This window comes from Aedes albopictus, chromosome 1 (assembly GCF_035046485.1).
Source record: "Aedes albopictus strain Foshan chromosome 1, AalbF5, whole genome shotgun sequence".
Taxonomy (NCBI): domain Eukaryota; kingdom Metazoa; phylum Arthropoda; class Insecta; order Diptera; family Culicidae; genus Aedes; species Aedes albopictus.
Window position 1 is genome coordinate 200596062 of NC_085136.1, and position 27070 is coordinate 200623131.

At 36.8% G+C, this 27070-nt stretch overlaps 2 protein-coding genes across 3 annotated transcripts in view; one reads left to right on the forward strand and one right to left on the reverse strand.

Moving 5' to 3' along the window:
• The window catches only part of LOC109423479 (uncharacterized), a 53637-nt gene extending 42950 nt beyond the window's left edge, over positions 1 to 10687 (forward strand). For both annotated transcript variants that reach the window (XM_062847994.1, XM_062847987.1), the window contains exons 3-5: positions 3378 to 3543; positions 3609 to 3740; positions 9887 to 10687. In XM_062847994.1, coding sequence (XP_062703978.1) covers positions 3378 to 3543; positions 3609 to 3740; positions 9887 to 10154 — 566 coding nt within the window. In that variant the 3' untranslated portion in view covers positions 10155 to 10687. The remainder of the gene's footprint in view (positions 1 to 3377; positions 3544 to 3608; positions 3741 to 9886) is intronic.
• A 5036-nt stretch (positions 10688 to 15723) lies between these two features.
• LOC109423478 (alpha-2-macroglobulin receptor-associated protein) lies at positions 15724 to 26070 on the reverse strand. Its single transcript, XM_029866950.2, has 2 exons — positions 25758 to 26070; positions 15724 to 17047 (listed from the first exon to the last, which is right to left on the reverse strand). Exons 1-2 carry the CDS (start codon positions 25950 to 25952, stop codon positions 16109 to 16111), a joined length of 1134 nt encoding a protein of 377 aa, XP_029722810.2. The 5' UTR covers positions 25953 to 26070; the 3' UTR covers positions 15724 to 16108.
• Between the last annotated feature and the right edge of the window lie 1000 nt (positions 26071 to 27070).

Sequence of the window (27070 nt, forward strand, 5' to 3'; positions counted from 1 at the left end):
GTCGGTCCAGGATCTTTTCGTAAAGGAAATTTCCTTGACTTCTCGTGCCTGCCAAACGATATACACATGCAAAATGTTCATTGGCAGAGGAAGCTCTCAGTTAATAACTGTGGAAGTGCTCATAGAACACTAAACTGAGCAGCAGGCTTTGTCCCAGTGAGGACGTTACGCCAAGAAGAGGAGGAGAGGAGGAGGATCGATCATCGTGATATCAAAAATGCTGCTATTTGATGTACTGTCAAACCCCGCGTATTAATCACTCTTTAATACGACACTTTTCAATTCGTACCCCGCTCATTCGACATTTGACGAGTTACAAAATGATCAAATGTCACAGTGCAATACACTGTAAATACAAATGATCCGATATTGTGATACTACTCACATCCGCAGCGGATCCTCGTGCAGCTACTACTTTCGGAAGTTTAAAATTGGTGCTATCCGACACCTGATCCGTTAGGTGATCAACCGCAGTGAACTTTGGAAGCCAACAATCGTAAAATGAACAAGCTAGCAATTCGTATCACCTCCATATCTGTAGGATTTGTGTTCAAAAACAAATCCTACAAAGTTAACAAAAACTAAAATAGAGTTAGTTTATCGAATTAAAAGTTTACCCATTTTTTTTTTTTATTTGTGAATTTTAACTTAATGCTAATTCTTCACACACAAAAAGTTTACCCAGGTGTTTTGACAGCAATCATTTCGAATTAGCGTGGTTTTATGGTACCACACGCATGGGATTGGTTCAATTTCACATTTTACCACTTTCCAAGTCACTTTCGGTTCACATTTTACCACTTACCGATTGTCCCTGATGTGGTCTTAGTCTAGTTTCATGCAAATTGTTAATCATTTTTCCTAGAAAGTCGCGAATTGATGTACCGCATGCATGGGTGTGGTTCATTTGTGCATTTTGCCAGTTCCGGCGAGACACTCGAAACTGGTTTCGGAACACTACCGGTAGTCTTAAATGTGGCATGAGACTATTTTCTTGCTGACCGTTCTTCGCGTTATCGAAGAAGCCGTTATTAAATGTGGTGCGTGCATGCGTTTCGTTCCGTTTTACATTTGACCACTTCCGACGGGGTACCTGAAACCATTTTCGGCACACTAATGGTTTTCCAAAGTGTAGTCTATGATTGTTTTTCTTGTTAACCGTTCATCAGCTTACATAAAAAGTCATTTAATGTGTCGCATTTATGGGTTTGGTTCTCCTTTACATTTGACCACTTCCGATGGGGCACTCGTAATCGGTTGTGGAATACTACCGGTTGTCTGAAATATGGCCGGAAACTTTTTTTTGCCAAATCAAGATGCCTAAAAATCCGCGATTTCATGGGTTTGGTTCACTTTTTTATTTGGCCATTTCCGGCGGGGCACCCGGAACCGGTTCCCGATCACTACCGGCTCAGATATTTTCTGAGAATATTTTCCTGTTTACTGTTCATCAGGGTATCAAAAAAGCCACTTTTTGATAAGTCGCATGCATGGGTTTGGTTAACTTTTATACATGGCCACCTCCGACGGGATATCTCGAACCTGTTCCGGAACACTACTGGTTCCGATATGGTCTGAGAATGCTCTCCTGCTTACTGTTCATCAGTTTATCGAAAAAGCCGCGGTATGATATGTCGCATGCATGGTTTTAGTTCAATTTTATATTTGGCCACTCCCGGCGGGACACCCGGAACTGGTTTCGGAACACAACCGGTCCAAATATGGTCTCAGAATACTTTCCTGCTTACCGTTCATCAGGATATCAAAAAAGCCATTATTTGATGTGTCACATGCATGAGTTTGGTTAACTTTTATACTTGACCACCTCCAGCGGAACAACTGGAACCGGTTCCGCAATACTACCGGTTCCGATATGGTCTGAGAATGTTTTCCTTCTTACTGTTCATCAGGTTATCGAAAAAGCCACGGTTTAATATGTCGCATGCATGGGTTAAGTTCACTTTTATGTTTAGCCGCTTCCGGCGGGACACCAGGAACCGGTTCCGGAACACTACCGGTTCAGATATGGTCTGAGACCATTTTTCTGCTTACCGTTCATCAAGTAATCGAAAATGCCGTAGTTTGATGTGTCGCATGGATGGGTTTGTAGCGTTTCCATATCTGACCCCTTCCTGGGGTATCGGTCCGGAATACCTAAATGGCCATAACTCCGGAACGGCTGTTCCAATAGGAAACAATGGGACCAGATTCCGCGTCGAATGAACCGCCGGTCATTAAAATGGGTTGAAGTTTACTGCCAAAAAGTGATGTGAGTTTTTTTTTGTACACACACACACACACACACATACACACACATACATACACACACACAGACATCACCTTAATTCGTCGAGCTGAGTTGATTGGTATGTGACTTGACCCTCCGAGCCTCCTATCAAAAAGTCATTTTTGGAGTGAACATATAGCCTTTCCAGTACACTTGGTGTACAAGAAAGGCAAAACGTTATTTGCACTTTGATTCGGAAAGAGTGAGGCTTTCTGACCGGTTCATTCTCTCCGTATAGTTCCGTCGACTCCGTCACACGAACCCGACCGTGCTTTCTCTCGGCTAGCTATTTCGTTGATGTCCGTCCCACCAGATCATTCTCGTCCGAAAATGCTGCCTTCGAGCGTGTATTCAAAAGCAACATCTGGTTGCTTCAGTCGCTGTAGGACGTACCGAGGCGGTCATCGGTACCGTACATTGTTGATGTTGAAGGCAAAATAAGCGTTAGAAAACATGCTCACATATTAGAAAAAGGTAGCAGGTATAATATTAAAAAGATCAATAATTGATTGTGCACTGAGCCTAAAGCAGGCTTCGTTTATGTTGAGACGTTACGCCAAGAAAATGAATAAAATCTTTCTCCAATATTCTTATTTATTAAAATCTTAACTTTTCGACAAACGTGCAGCATAAATTGGGTCACTTATCTGGGAATTAACTGTTTGTTACAGTCGCAAGTAGGATCCCATGGAATCGTGAATTTTGTCTTAGAGCCCAAGGATCCGTCATCATTTTTCGGAGAAATGAAAAGTAGTTTATCGCTGTAAATCAAAACAATGCATTGACCATGGAAGTGTATTTCTCTGTATTCCATTCCTCATGTGAAATACAGTGAATGCATTTTCATAGCAAAAGCTTTTCTTTTGAATGGAAAAAACTGCTTTTAAATGTTCGATGATGACGTTATTTGCAATGACGAATGATTGATTCATCGAATAAAATTTAATTTGGGAATTGAAGCTGATCCCCGGTCACCACTTGTAGCGTATATTGCCTAAGAGCTAACAAACCCACTCACAACTTTATCGTCAATGAAAGTGAAAGTAATCACACGCTTCATATGATGTTTTCTCTTCCACCCCTTTGATAGGAGGCTGCCTAAGCTATGGCCATTCGTGTTGGGGTGGGCACGGTAAACGATCGGGACCACCACCGCCGTCTGGGCGATCCATTCCCAGGACTCTCCCCGCACCACCCATGGTTCCCGCTGATCTGTGGTCCACTATCGAACGCATGAAGCCACCTGGAGGCAAAGGGTAAAATTGATGTGCTATTTAGCAGCGCTTCCCAGAAATTTATTGTACATTATATTTCTTTACAGGACACTTTACGCAGCGCCCAACAACATCTATTATCAACCACTGGGCCGCATAGTTAAAGCTCCGTCGGTTTCGCTAGTGGATCTGATGGGACCTGATTCATCGTCGTCTACATCGGTCGAAAATGATGATTTGTAAGTATAGACTTTTGAAAACGGTGTTCAATTATAAAATCAAAACAGTGCAGTAATTCAGATTAAAACTGTAGTACAATATAGATACGACAGGTTCTTCTACAAGTCATGGTGCTCCACCCTAAAGAGGCATTTTTGTAGAACATTTCGGTTTCGCCGAAGGTTTCGCCAGAGCGATTTCTTAAAAATTAAAATTCATACAAGAACTTTAAAAAAAAACACTTTTTTCGTTATGTTTTTTTCCACTTTTCCAATATTTTAATACCTATCTTCCTTTAAACTTCTTCATATTATTGAAGGGTACCTATTTATTTTTGAAATATTAGCTTAGCTTAGAATGACTGCAGATACATATATGCTGCTCCGTGATTGACCCGAACCAACGACGGTATCCGACCGAATGCCATCTGGCCGAATGGATCGTTTGGCCGAATGCGTTTGGCCGAATAATGATCAAAAGAATTCAGAGGAAGCTTTTGACAGTCTCACTACCATTATGATCATCACAAATATTTCCTTCTTTTATTCACAGGCTATTCTTTCTATTTTTGACATTTTGGGATTACTTTCGTACTTTTTATTTCCGCCCTATGTTGCTTATCCTTTGACAGATATGCGTATTTCGACTAGCACTTGTAATTTCTTTAAACTAGCTTTCGACTAGCACTTGATTTCCCTTTAAAAAGTCCTGGTGGAAATCATAGAGGAATTCTTGGTAGCTTTCCAGAAATGTTTTCTGAAGAAATGTCTAGAAAAAATCGTTTAGATGATTGTTAATCATTGAAATAATTCTCCGTTTGCAGAGTTTTCGCTTGAATTTTTAAAGATTGCTTAAATTTTTTTTATTCTGTTCCCATTTTTACAGAATCTTAGCTGGATTTTCTACGAATGTTTTAGCTTCTCAAGAGTATTTCTATTATTTTCGTGGATTCCAGTAGAAACTACTAGTCGAATTCAACTGAAACATCATTCAAAAATACTCACGGAATCACTGGATGGATTTTGCGTGCATATGTATTCACCGTTTTCAACGATTTAGGCATGAATCAGACGGGAATTTTAACGCATTGTTTGCCATTGAAAATTGTTCAGTTCGTTCAAGGCGTTCCGGAGTTATGGCCAATTTTGTGAGCCAGAGTAGCATCGGTGGAAGTAATCAAATGTGCAACTGCACAAAACCCCATTATGCGATATATCAAATCACGCTAACTTGTGTAATCTTGTTCAGAGCTGAAGAGTTTTATTCGTAAACCAAAAAATTCTAAATGACGGTCCAAAATCCAAGATGGCGAACACAAAATCAAGATGAAGTTTTATGAAGTTTTGAGCTCTTACACTTAAAAATATGAGCATATTTGGTATGAGGCAGATATTCGAAGTCCGCGGGCCATAATTTAAGATGGTGGACCAAAATTCCAGATGGCGGTTGTTTTACGGAGATTTGAGCTATAAGGTGAAGATATGACGAAGCCATACCTCGAATTTTCCAGAGCACAAATCTGAAGATCCGAAAGTCGGTTTGTGCTGAAAATTTGATCGATTGGTTGCCCGTTGGTGGTGGCCTATCGATCAACTTTTCAGCGAAAACTGTTTTTCGGATCTTCAGATTTGTGCTCTTGAAAATTTTAGGCGTAACTTCGTCATATCTTCACCGTATTGAACTCGAGCCACCAGTTTGTTACATCTTCTCCATACACAGATAAAAATAATGATATTTACACGTCATGTAAATTTCATTTTAGTCATGTAAAATTAGTGTTATGATGGTTTACATGATATATCATGTAAATTTATGTTATATGTCATGTAAATACTCAGAGTCATGCTGAATTACATGACATATAATGGAAGTTTACATGATGTTTTATGACTTTTACATGATATGTCATGTAAACTTCTGTGGCATCTCACGCTCCAATCATGTGTATCATATATCACAGAATTTTACACTCTTTTTTCGATCTGTGTAGTTTTGAAGCTCAAAAAAAACTCCACTTTGAGTGTTGGTAAACCGTCTTGGATTTACTGGTCACTAACTTTGGACGTCTTTTCCACACCAAATATAGGCACCCATATTGCAAAGTCTTATGGTGAAGATATGACGAAGCCACGCCTCAAATTTTCAAGAGCACAAATCTGAAGATCCGAAAAACAGTTTTCGTCATATCTACCAAAATTCAAAAAGGTAGCCGTTAGTTGTAATTTTAGGCTCTAAAAACATGCACTGGGTATAGACAGGCTTGGTGGTCTAGTGGCTACCGCTTCTGAATCGTATGCAGAAGGTCCTGGGGTGTATCTTTCTATATACTTTCTCTCAGCTCTGTACATATACAACTCATGTATATTCACATGTCCATAGGCATCGCTAGAATAGAAACGGGTAGAAAAAGCCGTTTCCCTGCCTTCCAAACTGTCAATCTATCACACTATCAATCACATAACGCCTACAAGTTATGCAATCAAGCGAACTGTGCCGCACATCTTCAGAATAATAGAACACACAATTCAAGACCAACAATAGGGCACCGCACTGTTTTGATTTTGTATGGGATTTTGAAGTTTCGTGGCCTTGTTGTTTACAAGATTTCTGTTAGAGTGAAAGAGAAGGAGAGAATTTCATGCAGTTCCCTATTGAAAAGGCCACATCAACATTGCGTAAACACGTTTCTGACGACTTAGGGCCTTGCGTGATCTACCCACGCATCTCACCACCATTAACAGAAAGCTTGATGTTTGCGCTTTTTGTTAGTGGTGTGAGGTGTGTGGGTGGAGTTCAAAAGGCTTCAAGTCGATGGAAACATGTTTGTTTACAAAATGTAGTTGTGACCTTTACAATTGTTAGTCTTGAATTCTATCACCTTTCTCTGGCATCCACGCACCAATGTGTAAACCTACTGCCAACCAAAATCCCACCAGCACTCCGAGATTCGCATGAATTTGTGCAGATGCAGATGTACAGGGGATGGCCAAAATGTTTGGGATAGGCAACTTTTTTTTCTCTCACAAAAAAGTTCAACATGCTATAACTTTTCATAGAGCGCATAAAAAAATCTCAAATTTTGACTGTTTGTCAACCTACTATATGTGCATCATTGTTACAAATTTGGGCTCGATTGATTAATATTTCGCAAAGTTAGAACTGTTCGCGTAAAACACTATTTTTTGACAACTCATTTTTGAGCTGTCATATCTCGGAAACCTGTGAACCGAATTGAATGAAATTTTTAACGTACACTAACAATATGTAAATGCTTCACGAACCATTAAAACATAGGTACTTTTTCAGCCTAGGGCTGAAAGTCTCTCTAATAAAGACAAATCAATCAATCAATAGGTACTTTTTAAACATTGAAAAAAGTTATCATGGATTGACACTTTTTGGATTTTTCTCGAAAAAATGTGTTTTTTTACATCAATGTCATTAAATTTTCGTGTTGATATTCAAAGATTTTCCACTTCTGTTCTCAAATTATCTCTAATCAGATATATTAGAGCCAATTTAGCTTAAAGGAAGAACACATTTAGTATTTTTTATGTGGTATTGTAAATTTGACTAATTTTCCTCTATAAGCGTAAAAATTTCAACCCGGTATAACTAAATTCGTCGTGAGAAAATATTACATTTTATAACGTCGTATCAAGTATCAATATATTGTTGATAAACGTTAAAAAATTCATTCATTTCGGTTCCCTGGTTTCCAAGATATGACAGTTCAAAAATTAGTTGTCTTAAAAATAGTGTTGTCGGGGCCCGTGGCGTAGTTGGTCACACGTTCGCTTCATATGCGGATGGTCATGGGTTTGATTCCCAGCCCCGGAACTTGCAATTTTTCGTCAGTTGCTTTTCCCCCGAGAGCAACTGACACTGACCCTCTTCTGAGCTCCATGGCTCAAACGGACCCGGATACCTGGACATCGGCGAACTGCTACTCGTAATGGACCCCCAATCGGACTGGAATGGAACAACGGCCATTCATCATCATCCTTGTGCTCATCATTCTACTAGGTATAAAGTAGAAAAAGTGAAAGCAGCAGAAAGGCAACCAGTTCGATAAATAGTTCGATAGAATAGAATCTAGGCGCTGTACAAAATGTAGGTGCAGCTGTCAATTGAAATTGCTCACGTAGTACCCCAGTGGACAATAGAGCTGTAAATTAGATTAAGTGATTTAGAATAAAAAAAAAAAATAGTGTTTTATGCGAACAGTTCTAACTTTGCGAAATATTAATCAATCGAGCCCAAATTTGTACCAAAGATGCCCATATAATAGGTTGACAAACAGTCAAAATTTGAGATTTTTTGATGCACTCTATGAAAAGTTACAGCATGTTGAATTTTTTTGTGGGAGAAAAAAAGTTGCCTATCCCAAACATTTTGGCCATCCCCTGTATATTCGGTCTGATGTGGATACAAACGATTGCAATCAACACTTCCTTCTTCTTCCCCACATTTACCTGCAACCTGACGTAACAGGCACCATTGTCGCCTAAAAATAGAAGATCACCAACGCTCACACACTGAAGATGCCTCTTAGTCCCCGGCAGATATCTAATTGGTTCCTTGTGTGAGTGTAGCTGGTGGTCAATCAAGCTCAAGCTCAATATACCACGCTATTTGGTTTCAAGAAACATACAAGACAAGGATATTTGGACCCCGGCGATGAAACCTAGCATAACAAATGTATGCGGCGAAATTATCCAGCTCCAAAGGGTCAAAGAACGTCTAGGGGAATTTCAACGAGGTTTCAGAGGGTTTTCTAGGGTCTGAAAAAAGTACAAAAAGACTGTTCTGGTGATGTCTCGCTTCAGATGATTTCAGGGAGTGCCAGGGGCGCTTCAGGGAGATGCGGGGGGTCTCGGGGAAGCTTTAGGAATTTCAGGGAATCAAGCGGTTGCAGGGGGCTTCGGGGGTCTCATGGAGGCTTTAGAGAGTTTCAGGAGGCCTCAGGAGATCTCAAAGGGTCTCAGGGGCGTTTGACAGAGTTTCAGGGGATCTAAGTAGTCCATGACGGCTTGGCACAAATTTGCCAAATGGAGGAGAACGTGCCTCTGGGGCCGACCTACTGATACCTGTGACCCCATGAGGGCTTCATAGGCGTTTCATGGTGACTCAGGAAGATTCAGGAGGGATTTCAGGGGATGACTCAGCGATCTCAGAATGGCTTCAGGGAGTTTCAGAGGGCTTCAGAGTATTTCAAGGGAACCGGGGGGTGGCATAGGCATTCCAGTGGGTTTTAAGAGGACTCAAAGGGGTCTTAGGAAGGCATCAGGAGGTCTCAGAAGGGCTTCAGGGCGTTTGAGGGGGTCTCAAGATGTTGTAAATCTGAACCATCTGGATCCTCTCTTGAATACACCTGAGGCACACTTAAAATTCTCGGCAACCACCTTAAGCCCTCAAAAAAATTTCATAATGCTCCCAAACAAACCCTTTAAGCCTCCTGGAATCCTTAACTTTTAGGCTCCCTTGAAAAACCCCCAGGGAATAGTTCGATACATCGAAAACAAAATAACTGCTCGATAACTAAGTCCCCTTTATTAAAGCACTGACTTGATTTATACGCAAAATTTTCTCTTGTTCTGTCCTGATTTAATGTGTGTACATTTTAATTTATGCACCCCCATTCCTTGGTATAAAAAGAGGTTCCAGTGTACCAAATAAGCAGGTATAAATTCCAGAAAAAGGGCAACGTTTTAACCATTGAACATTTTTTAGCGATTACATTTTACAACGAGATAGTGTCAGTAGCGCAAGAATTTCATTTTTTTTCAAAGGAATGTCCATACAAAATTATACTCCCAATATCAAACAAAGTACCTAACCTAGAATTTAAAAAAAATCAATAAATGAACTATTGATATCAATACAAAAGATATTCATAATTGGTCAACTTGTTGATGAATTTTGTTTTTTTTTTAATCTAAATTTTCAATCTGGTCACGCTTTAGACGAAATTCAAAATAAATATTGTTCGATGATCAAAAAAAACCTATCAAATTTTACGACATTCTGAGATTCACTACTTAGTCTTTCTATGGAATGGCTGCTTCAGAAGATATGATGGACATTTGATTGATTATTATGCACTTTGTGCGCTCACATGAAAATATGTTTGCATTTAAACTTGTTTCCGTTTATATTTTAACAGGTCCTCGAAATCCGACGATGACGAAAATAACGAAGAGCCTAGTCTAGACAACCACAATCTACCGCCGTCTCGTGAAGATCTACTGCGGCAACGACAACTGAGAAGGAAAGCAGCCCTATTTGAAACCGCAACCACCGGAACAGGCAGCTCGAATGAAGATGACATTGGTCAGCTGTTGTTGGATGTGGCCGTTCCAGACAGGGGGAACAGAGATCTGTTGAAGCTGCTGAATTCTACACCGCCACGGAGATACGACCATAGCACGTAGAAACAATTTCATCATCACTTAAGAATGTATAACATTGACGGAATATAGGAGATAATGGAGCGTGGGACTGCTGGTATACATTTTACTCTTCGCTGCTAAAAGACAAGCGTTGTGAAGATTGACAAAGTCAAAGTTTCTGAATAGTAGATTTACCGTTAACTCTAGCACATGTAGGATTAAATCAAAGCAGTATTTATGGCCTGTACAATCGCGAGCGCTGCCTACTGCAGGGCTGGAAGTATGGCAGAACTCGCGACAACTCGGGGTGGTAAAAAAACTCCAATCACTCCCTGCTGGATAAGGAAGTAAATGTGAATGTGCGGATAACAAAAAAAAAAGGGCATGAATTCTAAGGCGCGACACATTGCATTGGGGGCATGCTACTATCCAATTAAATGACTTGTAATTAATTGAATTCTTATGTAGAAGTTACTACAATAAACTGTTCTGATTGTCTATGTTTATAAGAATGAATAAATATTAAATTAAATGACAAATTTTACCTTTATGTAAATAAATAGGTAGTTCGTAAATTAATTTGTGTTTTATAAAGAAAGAAAGGTTTATAGCATATTGGGTTACGCTAACTGCTTCAAAATTTCAACAATAAAATATTTTAATTGTCAACTTCACCAAAAAAACATGTTCATTCCTTCAAATTTACTTATTGTTTTCAAAATGCACTCCCGGTCAAAATTTTAGGCTCATCCCCTCAAAAGGCTCATATATCCGCCAATTTGCGTCCAATTTTAAAACTCTATAGATTTCATTCAAAAAATAATGAGTCAAAGAAACTGTAAACATGATTTCAATTAACCCGTAAGCACCCGGGACGATCTAATTTTGGCAGAAATACAATATCTTCTTTGTTTTTGAACATTTTACCCTGGATTTTTTTTATAGTCAAGGGAAATAGTTGTGCTATGAAATGCATGGAACCCCCCCCCCCCTGGCTTTTTTTATTTTTTTTTATAAATTCTACATGTTTTTACTCAAATTTCATCTTTTTGCTAATCATCAATAGTTTTCCCTGATCATTGGCACGCAATTTATTACTACCCATCATAGTCCGTTGAAGTATTGATCCCAGAGCTATTTTGAGGCCTCCAGAATACTCCGAAGTTTGTGTCACAAATCCAACATTATATACCGTATTATATAGACGATAAATCCTCACAGAACATAGTCTATGGTACTCAGAAAGCCTCAAAGCACTCCTAGAATATTCATGGTACATGAGTTGGGTGATTTAAGTCATACAAATTACTCTGGAATTCAATTTCTTAAGATCTACAACATCTACCATCATTTGTGTTCACTCTGTTCATAAAATTTAGTCACGTTAATGTCCATTAGACCTCGCAATGCTACGAGCAACTCGATATGGTGGTAGTTGGACGTTCCGTGAAATACAAATGGCCTCCAAAACACTTTTAAGTTTGGGTTATGATATCTATAATATAGATTCTATATACTGTATCATGCTTTAATTGTAAAAATATTCGTGGGATGTACCGTCTACCCCCGTTGGTTTGAACTACACCTCATGCAAACCAACGGGGTTCATTTTTAATTTGAACTTCTCGTAAACCTGTGGGCATCGAAAAACACACTGATGGTAACCCTTTTTGCTGTTTTGTTTTGATTCTGCGTTCCGTTTCACTCCGTTCTATAAGCAGATTGACGTTTGAACCATTTTTATTTTGAACGATGTGCAGATAAACGGGGGTCAAATTAAAAAGTGTTGAGATTAGATGCGATCAAACCAACGGGGGTAGACGGTAGTCTATACTGCTAATCGAGCCTCACTGCACAACTATAATGCTTTTGGTACATTCATGGGGTATTCCAGGCTTTCCAAACTATTTTGGAATAAGAACCTTCAAGGTCTACAGGCTCTACTCTTGTTTCTGTTCACACTATCGGCATATCCTGGGAGGGATTCTTGTAGGAATTGCTGGTAGAATACTTGGAGGAACTCCTGGAAGAATTTTCGAGGAATTTCTTGAATCAACAAATACTACATCAGCTCTGCTCAAATACCTCTAACTGTTATTGTAATGTTCTCATAACATTTCGAATATTAACGCAACAATAACAATTTTGGGCACTTGAGCACATGTTGCTATTTGCATGGAATTTGTAAGGTATTTCCTTCTGCTCGGGATACGTTGTTCGGAGACCTTGTAGTAAAAAAGTACAAAGGATAGACAAAATGATCGGGACAGGCAAAATTTTCACTTTTCAAAAAAATATTCAACTAGCTGTAACTTTTCGAAAAATGCATCAAATATTCTCAAATTTTTACTGTAAGTTCGATTGTGCGATATTTGCCAGAAAACCGTTCGCCAGAAAACCATTCGCCAGAATGACAAACGCCAGAAAAGCATTTGCCAGAATACTATTTGCCCGAAAGTACCATTTGCCAGAATGTACCAATTCCCAGAATTTAATATTAAATATTAAATTCTGGGGATTGTTACCCAGAATTTAATATTAAATATTAAATTCTGGGGATTGGTACATTCTGGCAAATGGTACTTTCGGGCAAATAGAAATTTTATTCGTTTCCTAAGAATTAATTTCAGTCCATTAACATAAAAAATGTCGCCAGTTTCAATCTTTTACAATAATTTGATATGTTCACGCCAGGATGATCTCTTGGTTCGTTTCGATAAAGAACGACTAGGGCTAGAACAACGAAAACAACTGGAAATGATTCACCGGCAGTTATTAAGCAAAGAGAAAATCGATGAAGAGATATTGATCATTACAGATACGCCTGTATGATACTAAGCTCGAGACTACGATGTAACTAGGCTATAAGTGCATAGGTCCACAAACATCTGGTATGGTGAAAATACTGCTGACCGAAGTACATTAGGCCGATTGGTCAATGGATTGAATGGTGATCACGAATCGCTATTCAGTGATTATGTAATTTTGCTGTTTGACACAAAAATTATTATTTAAAGAGATCATGTTATTGTTATTGTCAAGAATAAGCTTAAAAAATTACTTTCAATTGAAAGCAGGGAATCTTTGAAAAATATAAGTAAAGCCATTAATTCCATATCAGTAAAAGCAGGGAAGAACATTTCATGTGTCAAAGGGAAATCTTTGATGAATATGGGTCAAATTCCGTCAAAATAATATTTGATCAATTGGATCCACATCATGATCAATTTCTCCACAAGACAAATTTGTGGAAATGTACTAATTGAAAAAATAAGCTGTTGTGCGCAATAAAATATTTGAATAACATAAAAGATTTAATGTATTGTGAAGTTTGAAAGGTTTGATTCCACATCATTTTTTGCTTCAGAGTGATTCACCCTTCTTCAAACAATAGGCTTTTCTTTAAAAGTTACTCTAAAATCATTTCTTGTGATGTGATATTTGCCATAAAACCATTCGCCAGAATGCCATTGGCCAGAAAGACATTTGCCAGAAAATACCATTTCCCAGAAAACCGTTTGCCAGAAAGAACCATTTCGGAACTGATGTAATCAGTGAATGTAATATCACATCAGTTCCGATAATTTATTTAACTTTGGCATATAAATCTGAACAAAAATAAAATTTAACATTTTTACAATCGTTTTTGTGGGCTAATCGATCCCAAACTAATAAAGAACAAGATTTATTTATAAATAAAAAGAAAATCGGGTTAAGTACGGTTCCTTTGAATTCCACTAAGAATTTGCATCCTTTGACAGATACGTATTTCGACCTCAACTGTAAGGTCGTCTTCAGTGTCTTGTACTTGACTCGACTGAAGAGATCCATCGCATTCTGCACGTCTTATACATCTTAGGTAAAAATAATAGATAACTTAATCTAGGTAGTTTTTTTTTCGAGCATGCAAAAACTTATATCTATATTAACCTCCACCATAGAATAGGTAAAATTTTCCTCCACAGATTTATTTTTCAATTAAATTTTTTTAAATTATCATTAGATTGGGAACACTTCTGGATTGAGAACTATGGAAAATTTCTGGGAAATGGTACTTTCTGGGGAATGGTACATTCTGGCAAATGGTTTTCTGGGAAATGGTTCTTTCTGGCAAACGGTTTTCTGGGAAATTGTATTTTCTGGCAAATGTCTTTCTGGCCAATGGCATTCTGGCGAATGGTTTTATGGCAAATATCACACAATCGTAAGTTCATCAACTAGTTCTGTACCAGTGGTCCAAATTTGGAGAAAATCGGGCCATTCTCCACGAAGTTATAAAGATTCTTCACAAAGGTAAAATTATCCGATAGTAAGCTTTGAGCTGCTATATCTCCGGATTCAATAAACCGATTGTAATGAAATTTTGATCATCATGACTTATATAATGAACTCTGGAAAACATTTGACTAAAGTTGAAATGTTTAGCAAGAGAAAAGCTTAAAGCAATTTTATTTTTTTTCACGATTTTTTAGTAAATTTATATATTTTTAATATGCATTCCATTGCTTTTTCAATTTATTGGCGACTATGTTGTTACTTTCCTACAAAACACATTTGTATATAAGTCAATTAGAGGGAAATTAAATGAACTATAATTTGCATCTTGAATTTTGAAACGATGTTGAAGTTTTGGATAATTTGTAGTTTTATAAGAAAAATTATCTAATCATTACAAATTTTCTTCCATGTTAAAAATTTTAAGTTAAGTCAAAGGTTTTTCATAGCTCATTATATAAGCTCATTATAAAATTTCATTGCATTCCATTCATTGAATCCGGAGATATAACAGCTCAAAGTTGGCTGTCGGATAATTTTACCTTTTTCAAGAACCTTTATACTTTCGTGGAGTTTGGCTTGATCTTTTTCAAATTTGTACCACTCATACACAACTAGTTGATGAACTTACAGTAAAAACTTGAGAATATTTGATGCATTTTTCGAAAAGTTACAGCTAGTTGAATATAGTTTGAAAAGTTAAAATTTTGCCTGTCCCGATCATTTTGTCTATCCCCTGTATATCTTTCAATTTGTGCTGAAAAAATCATTGTTGACAAGTTGATTTTTGAATTTCAAAAATAGAGGAAAAACACATAATTGATTTGATGCACCTTTTAATTTCAATGGATTTAACTGAAATTTTGACCAGTGACTTCTTTTCGGATATCAATCGAAATATGGGGGTGGACTTGAGAATCAGAGAACATTTTTAAAAATTGGTCAAACATAATAAATATGAAATTGAGCGCTAAATAATGTTCCAGAATATTTATTTAAAAGCTAGCAAACTTCTATGATTTGGCCATTTTTGGCCATATTTTCAAATCTGGACCACTGTGTGTAGCTGATCTGGCAATGCTGGAGTAGCAACTACGGGTGGTCAATGAAGTTAAAACTCAAAAATAAATCGCTTGCACATAGTATGTTTCTCTATACAGCGTCATCTGGAATGCTACACCTATGAACGCAGTTGTTTATAGTAGCAAAGTAAAGCCAACAACGGTTAACATTAGGCCAACCTTTATGTTCTGCTGATATATGTATTAGCTACAATGAATGATGAAACCACATGGAACGTTACATGGATTTCTTTCAAATAATTATGCGTATCACGTATAGAAGTTAATGTATAGAATTTATTACTCAACCAGCTGCTTATTATAAAAAATAGAAAAGTGTGTGAAAGTATCATTCTTTTAAAAAAATACTAAATTTACGGTTCAACTGTTTCATATGTAAATATAATTAAGAAATGCGATTGACGTTTTTGTTAGTTTCTATCCCTAATAGCTGATATCCGGAATTGTTAATTCAGTTATTCTATTGCTCTAGTATATCGTCCACCGCTACTAACAATTTGGCACCATCATAGATCTTTACTTGCATTAATATTTTCTTTCACAAAACATAGAAGATCTTTATTACAATAAAGAGTGTGACCGTTATTACTATATAAAAGTCAACCAATGTATTCGAGTATTGGCCTCATTGAACACGCCTTATAGCTCAGAATGTTTGAAAATGCGCTTTTCCACCTGTTCCTGTATCTTCTCTACCTTCCTGGTCTGCTTCTTAATGTTTTCCTCCATCATTTTGTGTGTATCGGCTTTATCCCCATGTTGAGCATTTTTATGCTTCTCCATACTCAAGGCATGTTCTGCATGCATGTGTCGCAGCTTTAGTAGACGGCTCTCATAGTGCAGCAGCTCCACCTTCAATGACGCCAGTTCGTCGGCCGTGAAATTTGAACTCACAGCGATTCTCCACAGCCCTTGCACTTTCGGTTCAATAAAATCCTGACTCTTGGGTCCCTTTGCGGCAATCCGTTCCAGTCGATCGAAGTTATCCTTAATATCTCGATGTTTCTCCCTCAGTTGGTTGGATTTGTGCAAAAAGGAGTTTTGCTTGCCCTCATTTTTCTGTTGAGCCATGATATCGTTGCTGTCCTCCTCAGCCGTTCCGATTTCATTGAACTTATCGTGCTCATCTTCGTTCACAGCGTTCTCGTGCACTTTACCAGATTTGCCATCATCGTCACCCAACTGCTCCAACAGATTGTAGTAAACGTCAATTTTCTCCTGATGATGCTCAAATTCCTCTTTCAGCGCATCCAGTTCTTCCTTAGTAAACCCAGATGTTTCTGCCTTTTCCCACAGTTTATTCAACTTTTTGTCTTTAAACAAGCTTTTGTTCATATAGCTGTCTACTTTTCCGGAATATGCCTTATATGGTTTGTACTGTTCCGGATCCTGCGTATCATCGAAATATTCCAGCAATCCATAGGTACTCATGATCCCGATCAACTTTTTCCGCAGCTCCGCTTCTTTCAAGCCTTCCTTGTCTTTGTGCTGGGAATTTAGTTGTTTCCATGCAATTTCTTCCTTGTCATGTATTTTAAGCTCCGTGTAGATGGATTTCAGTTTGGGTTCAGTAAGACGCTAAAAATGAATTCAATAATTTAAATTAGCGTATTTTTTTTTAACTTAAATATCTTCTTTATTGTCGACATGTTATGGTATTAAAAAAAAGTGAAGGTACATTGCATTCAGTATTACGTTTTAAGGCTTGATGTAGGTAGGGTGACAAATCAACAAATTTCTACAGAAGTATCTTAAAATTTCAGATGTTTTTCTAAGCATTTTGTCCGAAACTCGTGCAGAGCAGCCATTCAAAAATTCCTCCAAATTACTGCAGCAGTTTTTCTGTGGAAGATTTTTGAACGCGTGACAAGCAATGCGTTAGCTATAGGAAATGTCCGTTGAAACTTTTAGCGTGACGTACTTAACCCGTTTGACCCCAGGTAAAAAATAAAAGTTCAAAAAATCGTCAGAAGCCCATTTCTTAACAGAATTCAACCAAATTTTGCACACAAACTAGCACAACACTAAAGTTTTGGAAATATACTAGATCAACATTTTCTAGGACTTTTGGACGGAGTAAGGCCGGTGAGTAACTGGGTCAAGTCGGGCAAAAATAAGACCAAGTACAATTTGCACCCCCATAACTTTCTTCTTAATGAAGTTTTTCAATAGGAGTTTGCACATTCCGTTGCCTAACGATAGTTGATGATGCTACAGGTTCGAATTTGAGATTTTCCGATAGGTTTCTTTTGAGTTCTTGAGATATTCAACATTTCTGAACCATCCAAGTCTTCATTTGCGTTTGTTGTTTTCAAATGAAATTAAACACGAGATAATTCCTTATTGATTCCATAGGTCGTCGGAGACATCTTTGGAACATGTGTTACCTTTGTAGTACTGTTGATATTTCCTGAATATCTCGATGGATTGTCTGAATCCGTCCTTACAAAGCATGAACACTCGAACACTTTTTTTGCACCAATACTTGAACATCTGTATAATGTTTGTTATATCAACGAGCAGTAGAAATTTTGGACGATCTGATTTTGAAATTACAGCAACAATTCGACTATTCTGACCTGTCCCTTTGTGTTGTTCAATTTTTGTATTCAGTTAAGAAGAAAATTTCCGAACGACACCTTTTAAGAATTCCTAAAATAATTTTTTGGATAAGCACTTGGAAGTTCTGTAAGAACTTTCGAAAAATCCTTGAAGAAGTCTTCAAGAGAACTCCTCGCATAATTTCGAAGGTAATTCTTCTGAGCAATTATTAGAATTCTTGACAGAATCTTTTGAAAAACTCCTGGAGAATGTTTCGGAAAACTCCTGTTGAAATCCTCAAAGAAATTTTCAGAGAAATCTTAAGATGAACTTCAGGACTAATAATCACAGGAAATTCTGAAGAAATCCTTGAAGGCATTCTATGCAGTATTCAGGAGGAATTTCTAGAGGATTCTTTGGAAATCCATGAAAGATTCTGTAAAAAAACACACGGAGAAATTTCTGGAAGATTTTTGGAGTCATTTATGGAAAAGTTTATGACCAAATCTGTAGACGAATTTCTAGAAGAATTTTATGACAAAGTCACTTGATAAACATATAAGGAGTTTTTGACGGAATCCTTAGTGAAATGCAAGGGGATCGACTGTGATTGGTATTATGCTAGCGGGAATTTTCGGCTTCCAGTCTCTATGTAATCATAAACGGATATTGGTTCAACACCTGACGTTTCGGTCATATATATTGTGCCTTTTTCAAAGGATCTGCAAAATGGACAGGTTTTAACATAGGTTTTAAGATTATGTAAAATTATGCTTAAAACCTATGTTAAAACCTGTCCAATTTGCAGATCCTTTGAAAAATGCACAATATATGTGACCGAAACATCAGGTGTTGAACCAATATCCGTTTATGATTACATAGAGACTGGAAGCCGAAAATCCTTAGAGAAATAAATAGAGGGATTTAAGAAAAAAAATATTGCGAAAAAATATGATGAAAGTCCTGTAGGAATCATCAGAGGAAGTTCAGGAGAAATTATAGAATTTTTTTTGAAGGAATCCTTGTAGAATCCAGGAGGAATATTCAACATAATTCTTGAATCCAGGGAAAAATCGGAGGAATTTAAAACAAAGTTTCCAGAAAAATTGTAATGATCTGTTCAATATTTCCAATATCCCAAAAAAAAATTCTGCAAAACTGTTCTAAAGCATTCCAAAAATTCTTCAGTTTCTATGCTGAAAAAAAAAAGCCACAAATTGCTATCGACGATCATACTTTTTCAAGAACACGTGTTGATTTCAAAACCGTGCTCCGAAAACAATTAAAGTAGAACAGTTTATACATTACAGGTGGAAATCGAAGCTCGTCGTATTTGATAATATAGAAATTACTAAAGTGCGATTATCTTGCGACTTCAAATCTCTTAGAATGAATTAAAAGCTGAATATAGTATTTTTCGATCATTTGAAAATATTTCTTACTCAGAGTGACGAACCTCATGTTATTGGCGGGCTTGTGGGACAAAGCGAATAGTTTTATATAATAAGTATTATAAATTATTTAGTAACGAGTTTGATATCATAGCAAATTCTGCTCTCCGATTATTATCAATAACATATTTATATCAAAATTTGTTATTAAAATATTTTCCGAATTCACTGTTATTAAGTTGTTATTGAAACTAACAAAACAAGTTATTGAAATGGTTTCCCAGGAACAATTTTTTGTTATGGACTTTGTTATTTTGCCGCTTATGACAGACAAGTTTATAACACAATATTTTATTATAATAACTTAGAAATAATCGATTTTATTATTCAGTTATTTTGCCCAAATAACTCAGCTCCTTATGCTGTTGTTATTCCCTTCTGCTCGGGTATTTGCATGCGGAAAACAATGGATGCCTCCAGAAACCAATACTACGTTGAACAGTTGCAGAAGAAGTCAAGGCATGAGCTAATTGAGGCATGAGAGAATGAGTTTATAAAATTTCCCTAGAAATAGTTTTGAGAGACCTACTCATTGATATATGGTGGAATATGAGTTTATGAAGTGCACAGAGATTCCACACAGGTAAAACTTGTGATTACATTTCATCTACAGCTTAATGAACTCAAGGCCTGACTTTTGCCTGGCTATCCCGGGTACTCAGGAATCTAGTCGAGGAATTTACTTACTCCTGTTCGATGTAGTGTTGGTTTCTGGAGCTTACCATTGTTTTCCGTGTGCAAATAACTCTAATTGTTGTCCATCTATGGTTCTCTGAAGTCAAGGCATGACTTCGCTTAGGTCGTGACATTTTCCTACACTGAGGATACTGTTCGTATGTTTTTCATAGTTTACATCTTATGAACAAGTTATTTTTATTTTTTTCATCATTTCATAGTTCTCGTATGCTTTTCATACATTGAAAAGCGAAATCTACAAGGCTTATCGTATGAAAAATCTCATAAGAAGCTTCGTATGAAAATCATAAGATGGGTTATGAAACCCCATTGCCAAAAAACAACAAAACCTTTAATTGGCTTCTAACCACTTCAACTTCCGAAGCGTCGATGGGCGGATGATTAAAGCACGCACTCGCTAACCTTGACGTTCCTGGTTCGATTCCAGGTTGCGGTTTTTTTTTTTAATTTGTGCAAAATATTTCATAAAATTTTTTTTGATAGTCATAAGACATAGTTTCATTTTTTTATATGTAATCGGTAAGATTTTCATACGTGAATGTTATGAAATTTATACAGTTACAGTATGACAATAATAGTTGGCGCTTTGAATCCAAAACCATAGTATGTAACTATGATTTTCGCAAGAAATTGCAGAGTTGTAGTATCCTCAGTGTAGCAATAGTTATGCGAGACCTTTTTTGACATATGATAGAATATGTTTTTATGTAGTGCACAGAGGTTCCACATAGGTTAAACATGTGATTACAATTTATCTCAATGAACTCAAGGCCTGACTTCAGCTAGCCCATCCCGGGTACTCAGGAATCTAGTCGAGGCTTTTACTTACTCCTGTTCGATGTAGTATTGGTTTCTGGAGCTAACCGTTGTTTTCCGCATGCAAATAGGTCTAATTGTAGTCTATCTACGGTTCTTTGTAGTCAAGGCATGACTTCAATCAGAGCGTCCAAAATTTCTACTGCTCGTTGATATAACAAACATTATACAGATGTTCAAGTATTGGTGCAAATAAAAGCGATAAAAATAATTGAAAATAATCCTTGATGATTATTTCGAGTGTTCATGCTTTGTAAGGACGGATTCGGACAATCCATCGAGATATTCAGGAAATATTAACAGTACTACAAGGGCAACACATGTTCGAAAGATGTCTCCGATGACCTATGGGGTCAATAAGGGAATAATATTCCGTATGTAATTTCATTTGAAAACAACAAACGCAAATGAAGACTTGGATGGTTCAGAAATGTTGAATATCTCAAGAACTCAAAAAAAAACCTATCGGAAAATCTCAAATTCGAACTTGTAGCAACATCAACTATCGTTAGGCAACGGAATGTGCAAACTCCTATTGAAAAACTTCATTAAGAAGAAAGTTATGGGGGTGCAAATTGTACTTGGCCTTATTTTTGCCCGACTTGACCCGTATATTTCCAAAACTATTGATCGCGTATATTTCCAAAATCCCGTTGTTGATGTGTATCTCGTTGTTGATCCCGTATGTTGATCCCGTATATTTCCAAAACTATAGTGTTGTGCTAGTTTGTGTGCAAAATTTGGTTGGATTTTGTTGAGAAATGGGCTGCTGGCGATTTTTTGAACTTTTATTTTTTTACCTGGGGTCAAACGCGTTAACAGATGATCTCTGAAAGTTTTCGACGAATTTTCCTAAATCATTACAGTTAATTTCTCCTCTGGAAGTTCTCTAAAAACGTATCCATGAGTTATTTTATTTGCGCCAGCAGCTTATTATCGAACTAATAATGAAGTTCTTGTAGGAGTTCCTTACACTAGAATTATTTCCTAAAATCAAGAAGTAACATTCATTCATTTTTCCTATGATCTCTTAAATAAATTTTGACAAAACTTTCAGAAATCTTCGCTTACATTTTACTTGCATACTTTGAAATGAAACGGAAGTTACTTCATAACTAGCAGCTGCTTTTTTTGCGTCGAGTCCCAGTAGAGAAAGAAGTTTAGGAAATGTTTGTCTTTTATTGGGACAATAATTGTGTTGACTCGGCAGTGTTATTTAATCATTAGGAGAACTGCAATTTTCTCGCTGCGACGTTTCGGTCCTTGTTTTGAACCTTCCTCAGGACCGAAACGTTAGAGCAAGAAAGTGACAGTTCACCGAATGTTTCAATAAGACTACCGGGCCCACATAATTATTGTCCTAAGGTCCACCCTATTACCAACAATTTGTGTTTTTATATTTGCAACCCGTAAAACTTGGTTAGGCAGTCTTATGGCTACAGTTTCTATGCAGAAGGTCCTGGGTTGAATCCCTGGCATATCCCTTCCCTCCTACTTTTATCTGTCTATCTACTTTCTGCCGGTTTTCTACGTGTACTACAGTTAAATCTTCATGAGTCGCTATTCCAAGAGTCGGTAATTTTTGTGACTTAATGAAACTCTTTTTATGAGTACAGCAAGAATTCTTCCAAAGATACCGCCAGGAATTCCTTAGCAATTTCCTTCAAGATTATTAATTCTGGCCAATGTCTACATTTCATACAAATTTCGAAAATTTTGTGTGAACAAAAGTCCACGAGGGGGGGGGGGGTGGATTAGTGGGTCTGAGTGGCCAAAAATAAGTCTACGTAGTATATGGACAGCGCTTCATATATTTCATAAAATACTTCCGTAAAAATCTGGAAGATTTTAGATTCTAAAGACATCTCCGAAGGAATCTCAGGAGATATTTCTTCAGTTACCCTTGATAAAATGTCCATGGGATTCCTGAAAGAATTTCCGAAAAAACACTGAAAATAAAAAAAAATCTATAAATAAATGTCTGCAAAAAAAACATGAAAAATGTTCTGAAGAAATCCCTTGCTGACATTCACGAAGAAATCCCTAAATTACTGAAGGAGTCTCTGGAGATATTTCTGAGAAGATGACTGATGCAGATTTAGAAGGAATCCGTGAAGGATTTTCCTATGGAATCCTCGGAAGATTTTTTTTTTTTTTCAATAAATCATCTAATTCCTGTAGGAATTTCAACAGGATTTTCTTTAAATTCTCTAGAGGAATATCTGAAAGAATCGCAGGAGAATTTCTGAAGGGATTCTTGAAGGAGTAGCTGAAGATATTTTTGTGGAATTCCTATAAGAGTTTTTAATAAATGTTCAAAAAATTAATGAAGAAATCTCTTACTAAAATCAGGGATTTCATATTAAAACCGCTTACACTTGCACACACACTGAGGAGCATACCATGCCCGGAGGAATTCGTTAACGTAATTTTAAAGAAACTCCTGGAAAAAAGTCTGGAGATATTCTTAAACTCCTATAAGGAATTTCTGTGGAAGTTTCTTTGAATTATTTCTGATGAAATTTCAGAATTTCTTAATGAATCCGAGTAAAAATTCTTAAAGGTTAATGCTTGATTCAAATCCTGGAGAAATTTCTGGGGATATCCATGGAGGAACACTTGGAGGAACTTCTGCAGAAATCTCTGTATGATTTTTTGCTAAAATCTCTGGAGAAATAGCTGCTGCAATAATTGAAAAAACACAAATTAACTTCTGAAAAAATTATTGAAGACATTCCTGCGGGAGTTTTCAATGGTGAAATTCCTGAAGAAATCTCTGGAGGAGCTCGTGAAAAAAATATATTTTCGCATAACTGAACAAATCTCTGGAAGATTTTTTGAAGAAACCGCTGCAGAATTTTCTGGAAGATATACACACTTAATTTTGATTACCGAGTTCGGTAATTTTTTGACGAGATTAAAACTGCTGAGCACCGAACTCGTTCAGCAAAAATGCATTGTTTACCTTTTCCATACGATTTTGACAGTTGTTTTACTGAGCCTCAGTAAAATCGATTACCGAAACTACCGAGATCGTACTGCTGTTATAATCTCGTCAAAAAAGTACCGAACAGGCAATTCAGAAATAAGTGTGTATTGAAGATGCATCTGAAGACATCCCTGGATAAATTTTTGAAGGACCCCTAAGGAGTTATCTAGAAAAAATCTTTATAAATATTCGGAATATACTAGAAAAATAAACCCTCTGGCCGAGTTTTTCTATGAATTCCACGGAAGAAAAAAATCTTGAAAAACATCGGAAGAATTTATTGGAGATAATTGCTTCTCAGTGCGGATAAAGTCTATACATATACAAAGACAATTAATCTTAAATTCACTTCAAACGGCACTACTTAACAAATTTACATTACTACAAAACACTACACACCTTAACAAAACTTAAAACTGGCAGAAGGTCGCCGAAGCTCGCTTCTGTTCTCCAGCCGACTCAACTATTAAGTGATGGAGTCAAGTCAACTTCTCTAGTCAAGTAAATTTCCTGCTATTGAAGCAGTCGTCTATTGAATGTACAAACAATTATTTACAAGTGCGCCAAATTCAACTCGCACATGGCTGCAAATCTATTTTGCGCCATCGAAAAAACCCTATAAGATACGTAACATGAATCGTCATTAGCTTAGCCTAGACACAAACCTTACATGAAACGGATAATCTCTACTAGATGAAACGGTTCAAATCCAAAGTCAAATTCAACGAATCCAATTCAAATAAGATTTTACTTGAAAAGATAAAAACGTCAAAAGCTACAAATTAACTAAAATAGTAATAAATTTAAGAAACGAACTTTGAATTATAAATCTAAAATATATATATATAAAAACAGATTTATCCAAATTTATCCAATTGAATTCAAACTTTATTTTACTTAAAAAGATAAAAAACGTCAAAACGTTACAACGGTGGGCATCTGAATTATTAATTTTATGAGATTCTACAATAACATTTTTGTTTCCTGTTGGCTTTTTGTGTATGAATGTCTATTTAACCCACGAGCGATCGCGCTGTTGTATTTTGTACAACACGTTGAAAAAATCTCGCTTTTTGTACTCAGCATAAGCGTGGTGCTGACGCAGGTAGTCAACCGCGCGAGTTACGGAAGGTTAAGAGTTCACTGTGCCATAATGATCTGCAATTTATTTGATTGACACATAGCTTTTGAAGTGATGACTCACGATCTACACAAAAGGTCAGAAGCATTGAAATTAAACATTCATTCTTCACCCATCAAGAATGGTACCTAATGAACTGATGGATGTATTGCAATAAAACTTAAGTCTATAATATTGTAATAGTTATAAAAATTTAAAATCAGAACCAATGAAAATCAGAGACGTACAATAAATATTTGTTTGCATTGCCATTGGCTTTCATTGGTCAAATACCATTGAACTTGGATACGAAATGCACGTTTGTTCCAAGAATTTTAAGTCTAAATATGATAAGTGTTTTATTCATCTGAGAAACAAGGCTGTCAAAAGTATTCTAGGCTAAAAGTTAAGTGAGCTAAAAAAGTCTCGATGTCAAATAATCCAGACATAACTTGCACTATAGAGAAAATAACAAAATGAATGGAAAATGAATATTTTAGTTTTCAACAGAAAATGTAATGGATAAACTGCTGAACGCAACAGATGTACATGTTGTCTTATAAAAGGCATTCCGGTAACGATGAGCAAAAACCGGATGAGCTGATTGACTTGATTTAGAAAAGCAGTTTTCCATGACATATATGTATCAATATGACGAATATGAAATCAACTTACATGCTGTGCTTTGGCCCAGACCAAGTTCAATTTGGCCATCCGAAAGGGACGCTGAATGTTGCGGAAATCCGGTTCATAGATTTCCGAATCTGGTAGTGCATTGGCCTTCTTGGAATACTTGTCCGAAGCTTTCTCCGCTCCCGTCAAAGCGGGTATCAGATGGACACAGAGTAGTGATATTAAAATAAGCTTCATTCTTTGTGCGGTTGATATGAATATTGATGAAATTAAAAAAAAACTAATTTGGCTTTTTGGAAATGATGACTGATGCCGACTCCGAGTTTAGACGTCGGCATTAATATAATGGATAACTAATAAAACATATGATTTGACAGAAGCGGAAAAAGCACAAAATAATTCCAATTAGATTTGAATTCTTCACCCCGATCAGAGCGCCATTTGGAAAAAAAGCGGTCTATAGGCGAAAACACATTCTAATTGGAATAGTAAATACCTAATACTGGCTTTTGGTTAGAACTTAGAAACCGCCAAATATATCATTTTAATATTTTTTTTCATACAACTAGAGATGTAGCGCAATCTTCGTTCCAAATTTCGTAAAAATCGGTTGAAAAATGAAGTCACGGTGGTATTTTGAAATATACCGTCAGTCGGAGGGACATTGAGCATGGGGGCCAAAAATCAAGAAAGAGGAAGGGTAATTTTCCAATTGTTGCACGGCTAAAAACTCGGCTACTGTTGCACACTTCATGTTTTTCTTATGGGGTGTGCATAAATTGGCGAATGTTTAGCCGTGTAACAATTGGCGATTTACCTAATACTCAAAAAACTATCAATCACCTAATAAGTGATTATCTCGGTGATTAAAAGTGATTGATATGATATGATTGACGCATCCGGGCGGTGTAGAAAAAAAAATCAGTTTTAGTTAATATTCCATTAAGAAAAACTGATGTGAACTACTTATTGTTCGACATTTAAGTTTTAGAGCATTTACATCCATAGTTCTCCTAAATTACACAAAAATAAACGTGTTTACCAAATTTCAATTAATTTAGAGCTAAAATATTGTTGTATCGACAGTAAAAAAAATAATGACTGCGCCATTTAGGCCCAATTTTTCCAGCCCGTGACTTCATTTTTCAAGCGATTTCTACGAAATTTGAAACGCAGGAGCCTCGTGGCCGTGCGGTTAGCGTTACCAAGCGTATAAACGTACCATGCCATGGGGTGAGGGTTCGATTCCCGCTCCGAGTGATGAAACTTTTCGCAAGAAATGTCTCTTCCTCGTATCCACAGGTTCTCGTAATATCTGTCATGCCCGTTGTCTAGTGTTAAGTTTCGTTCAGTCT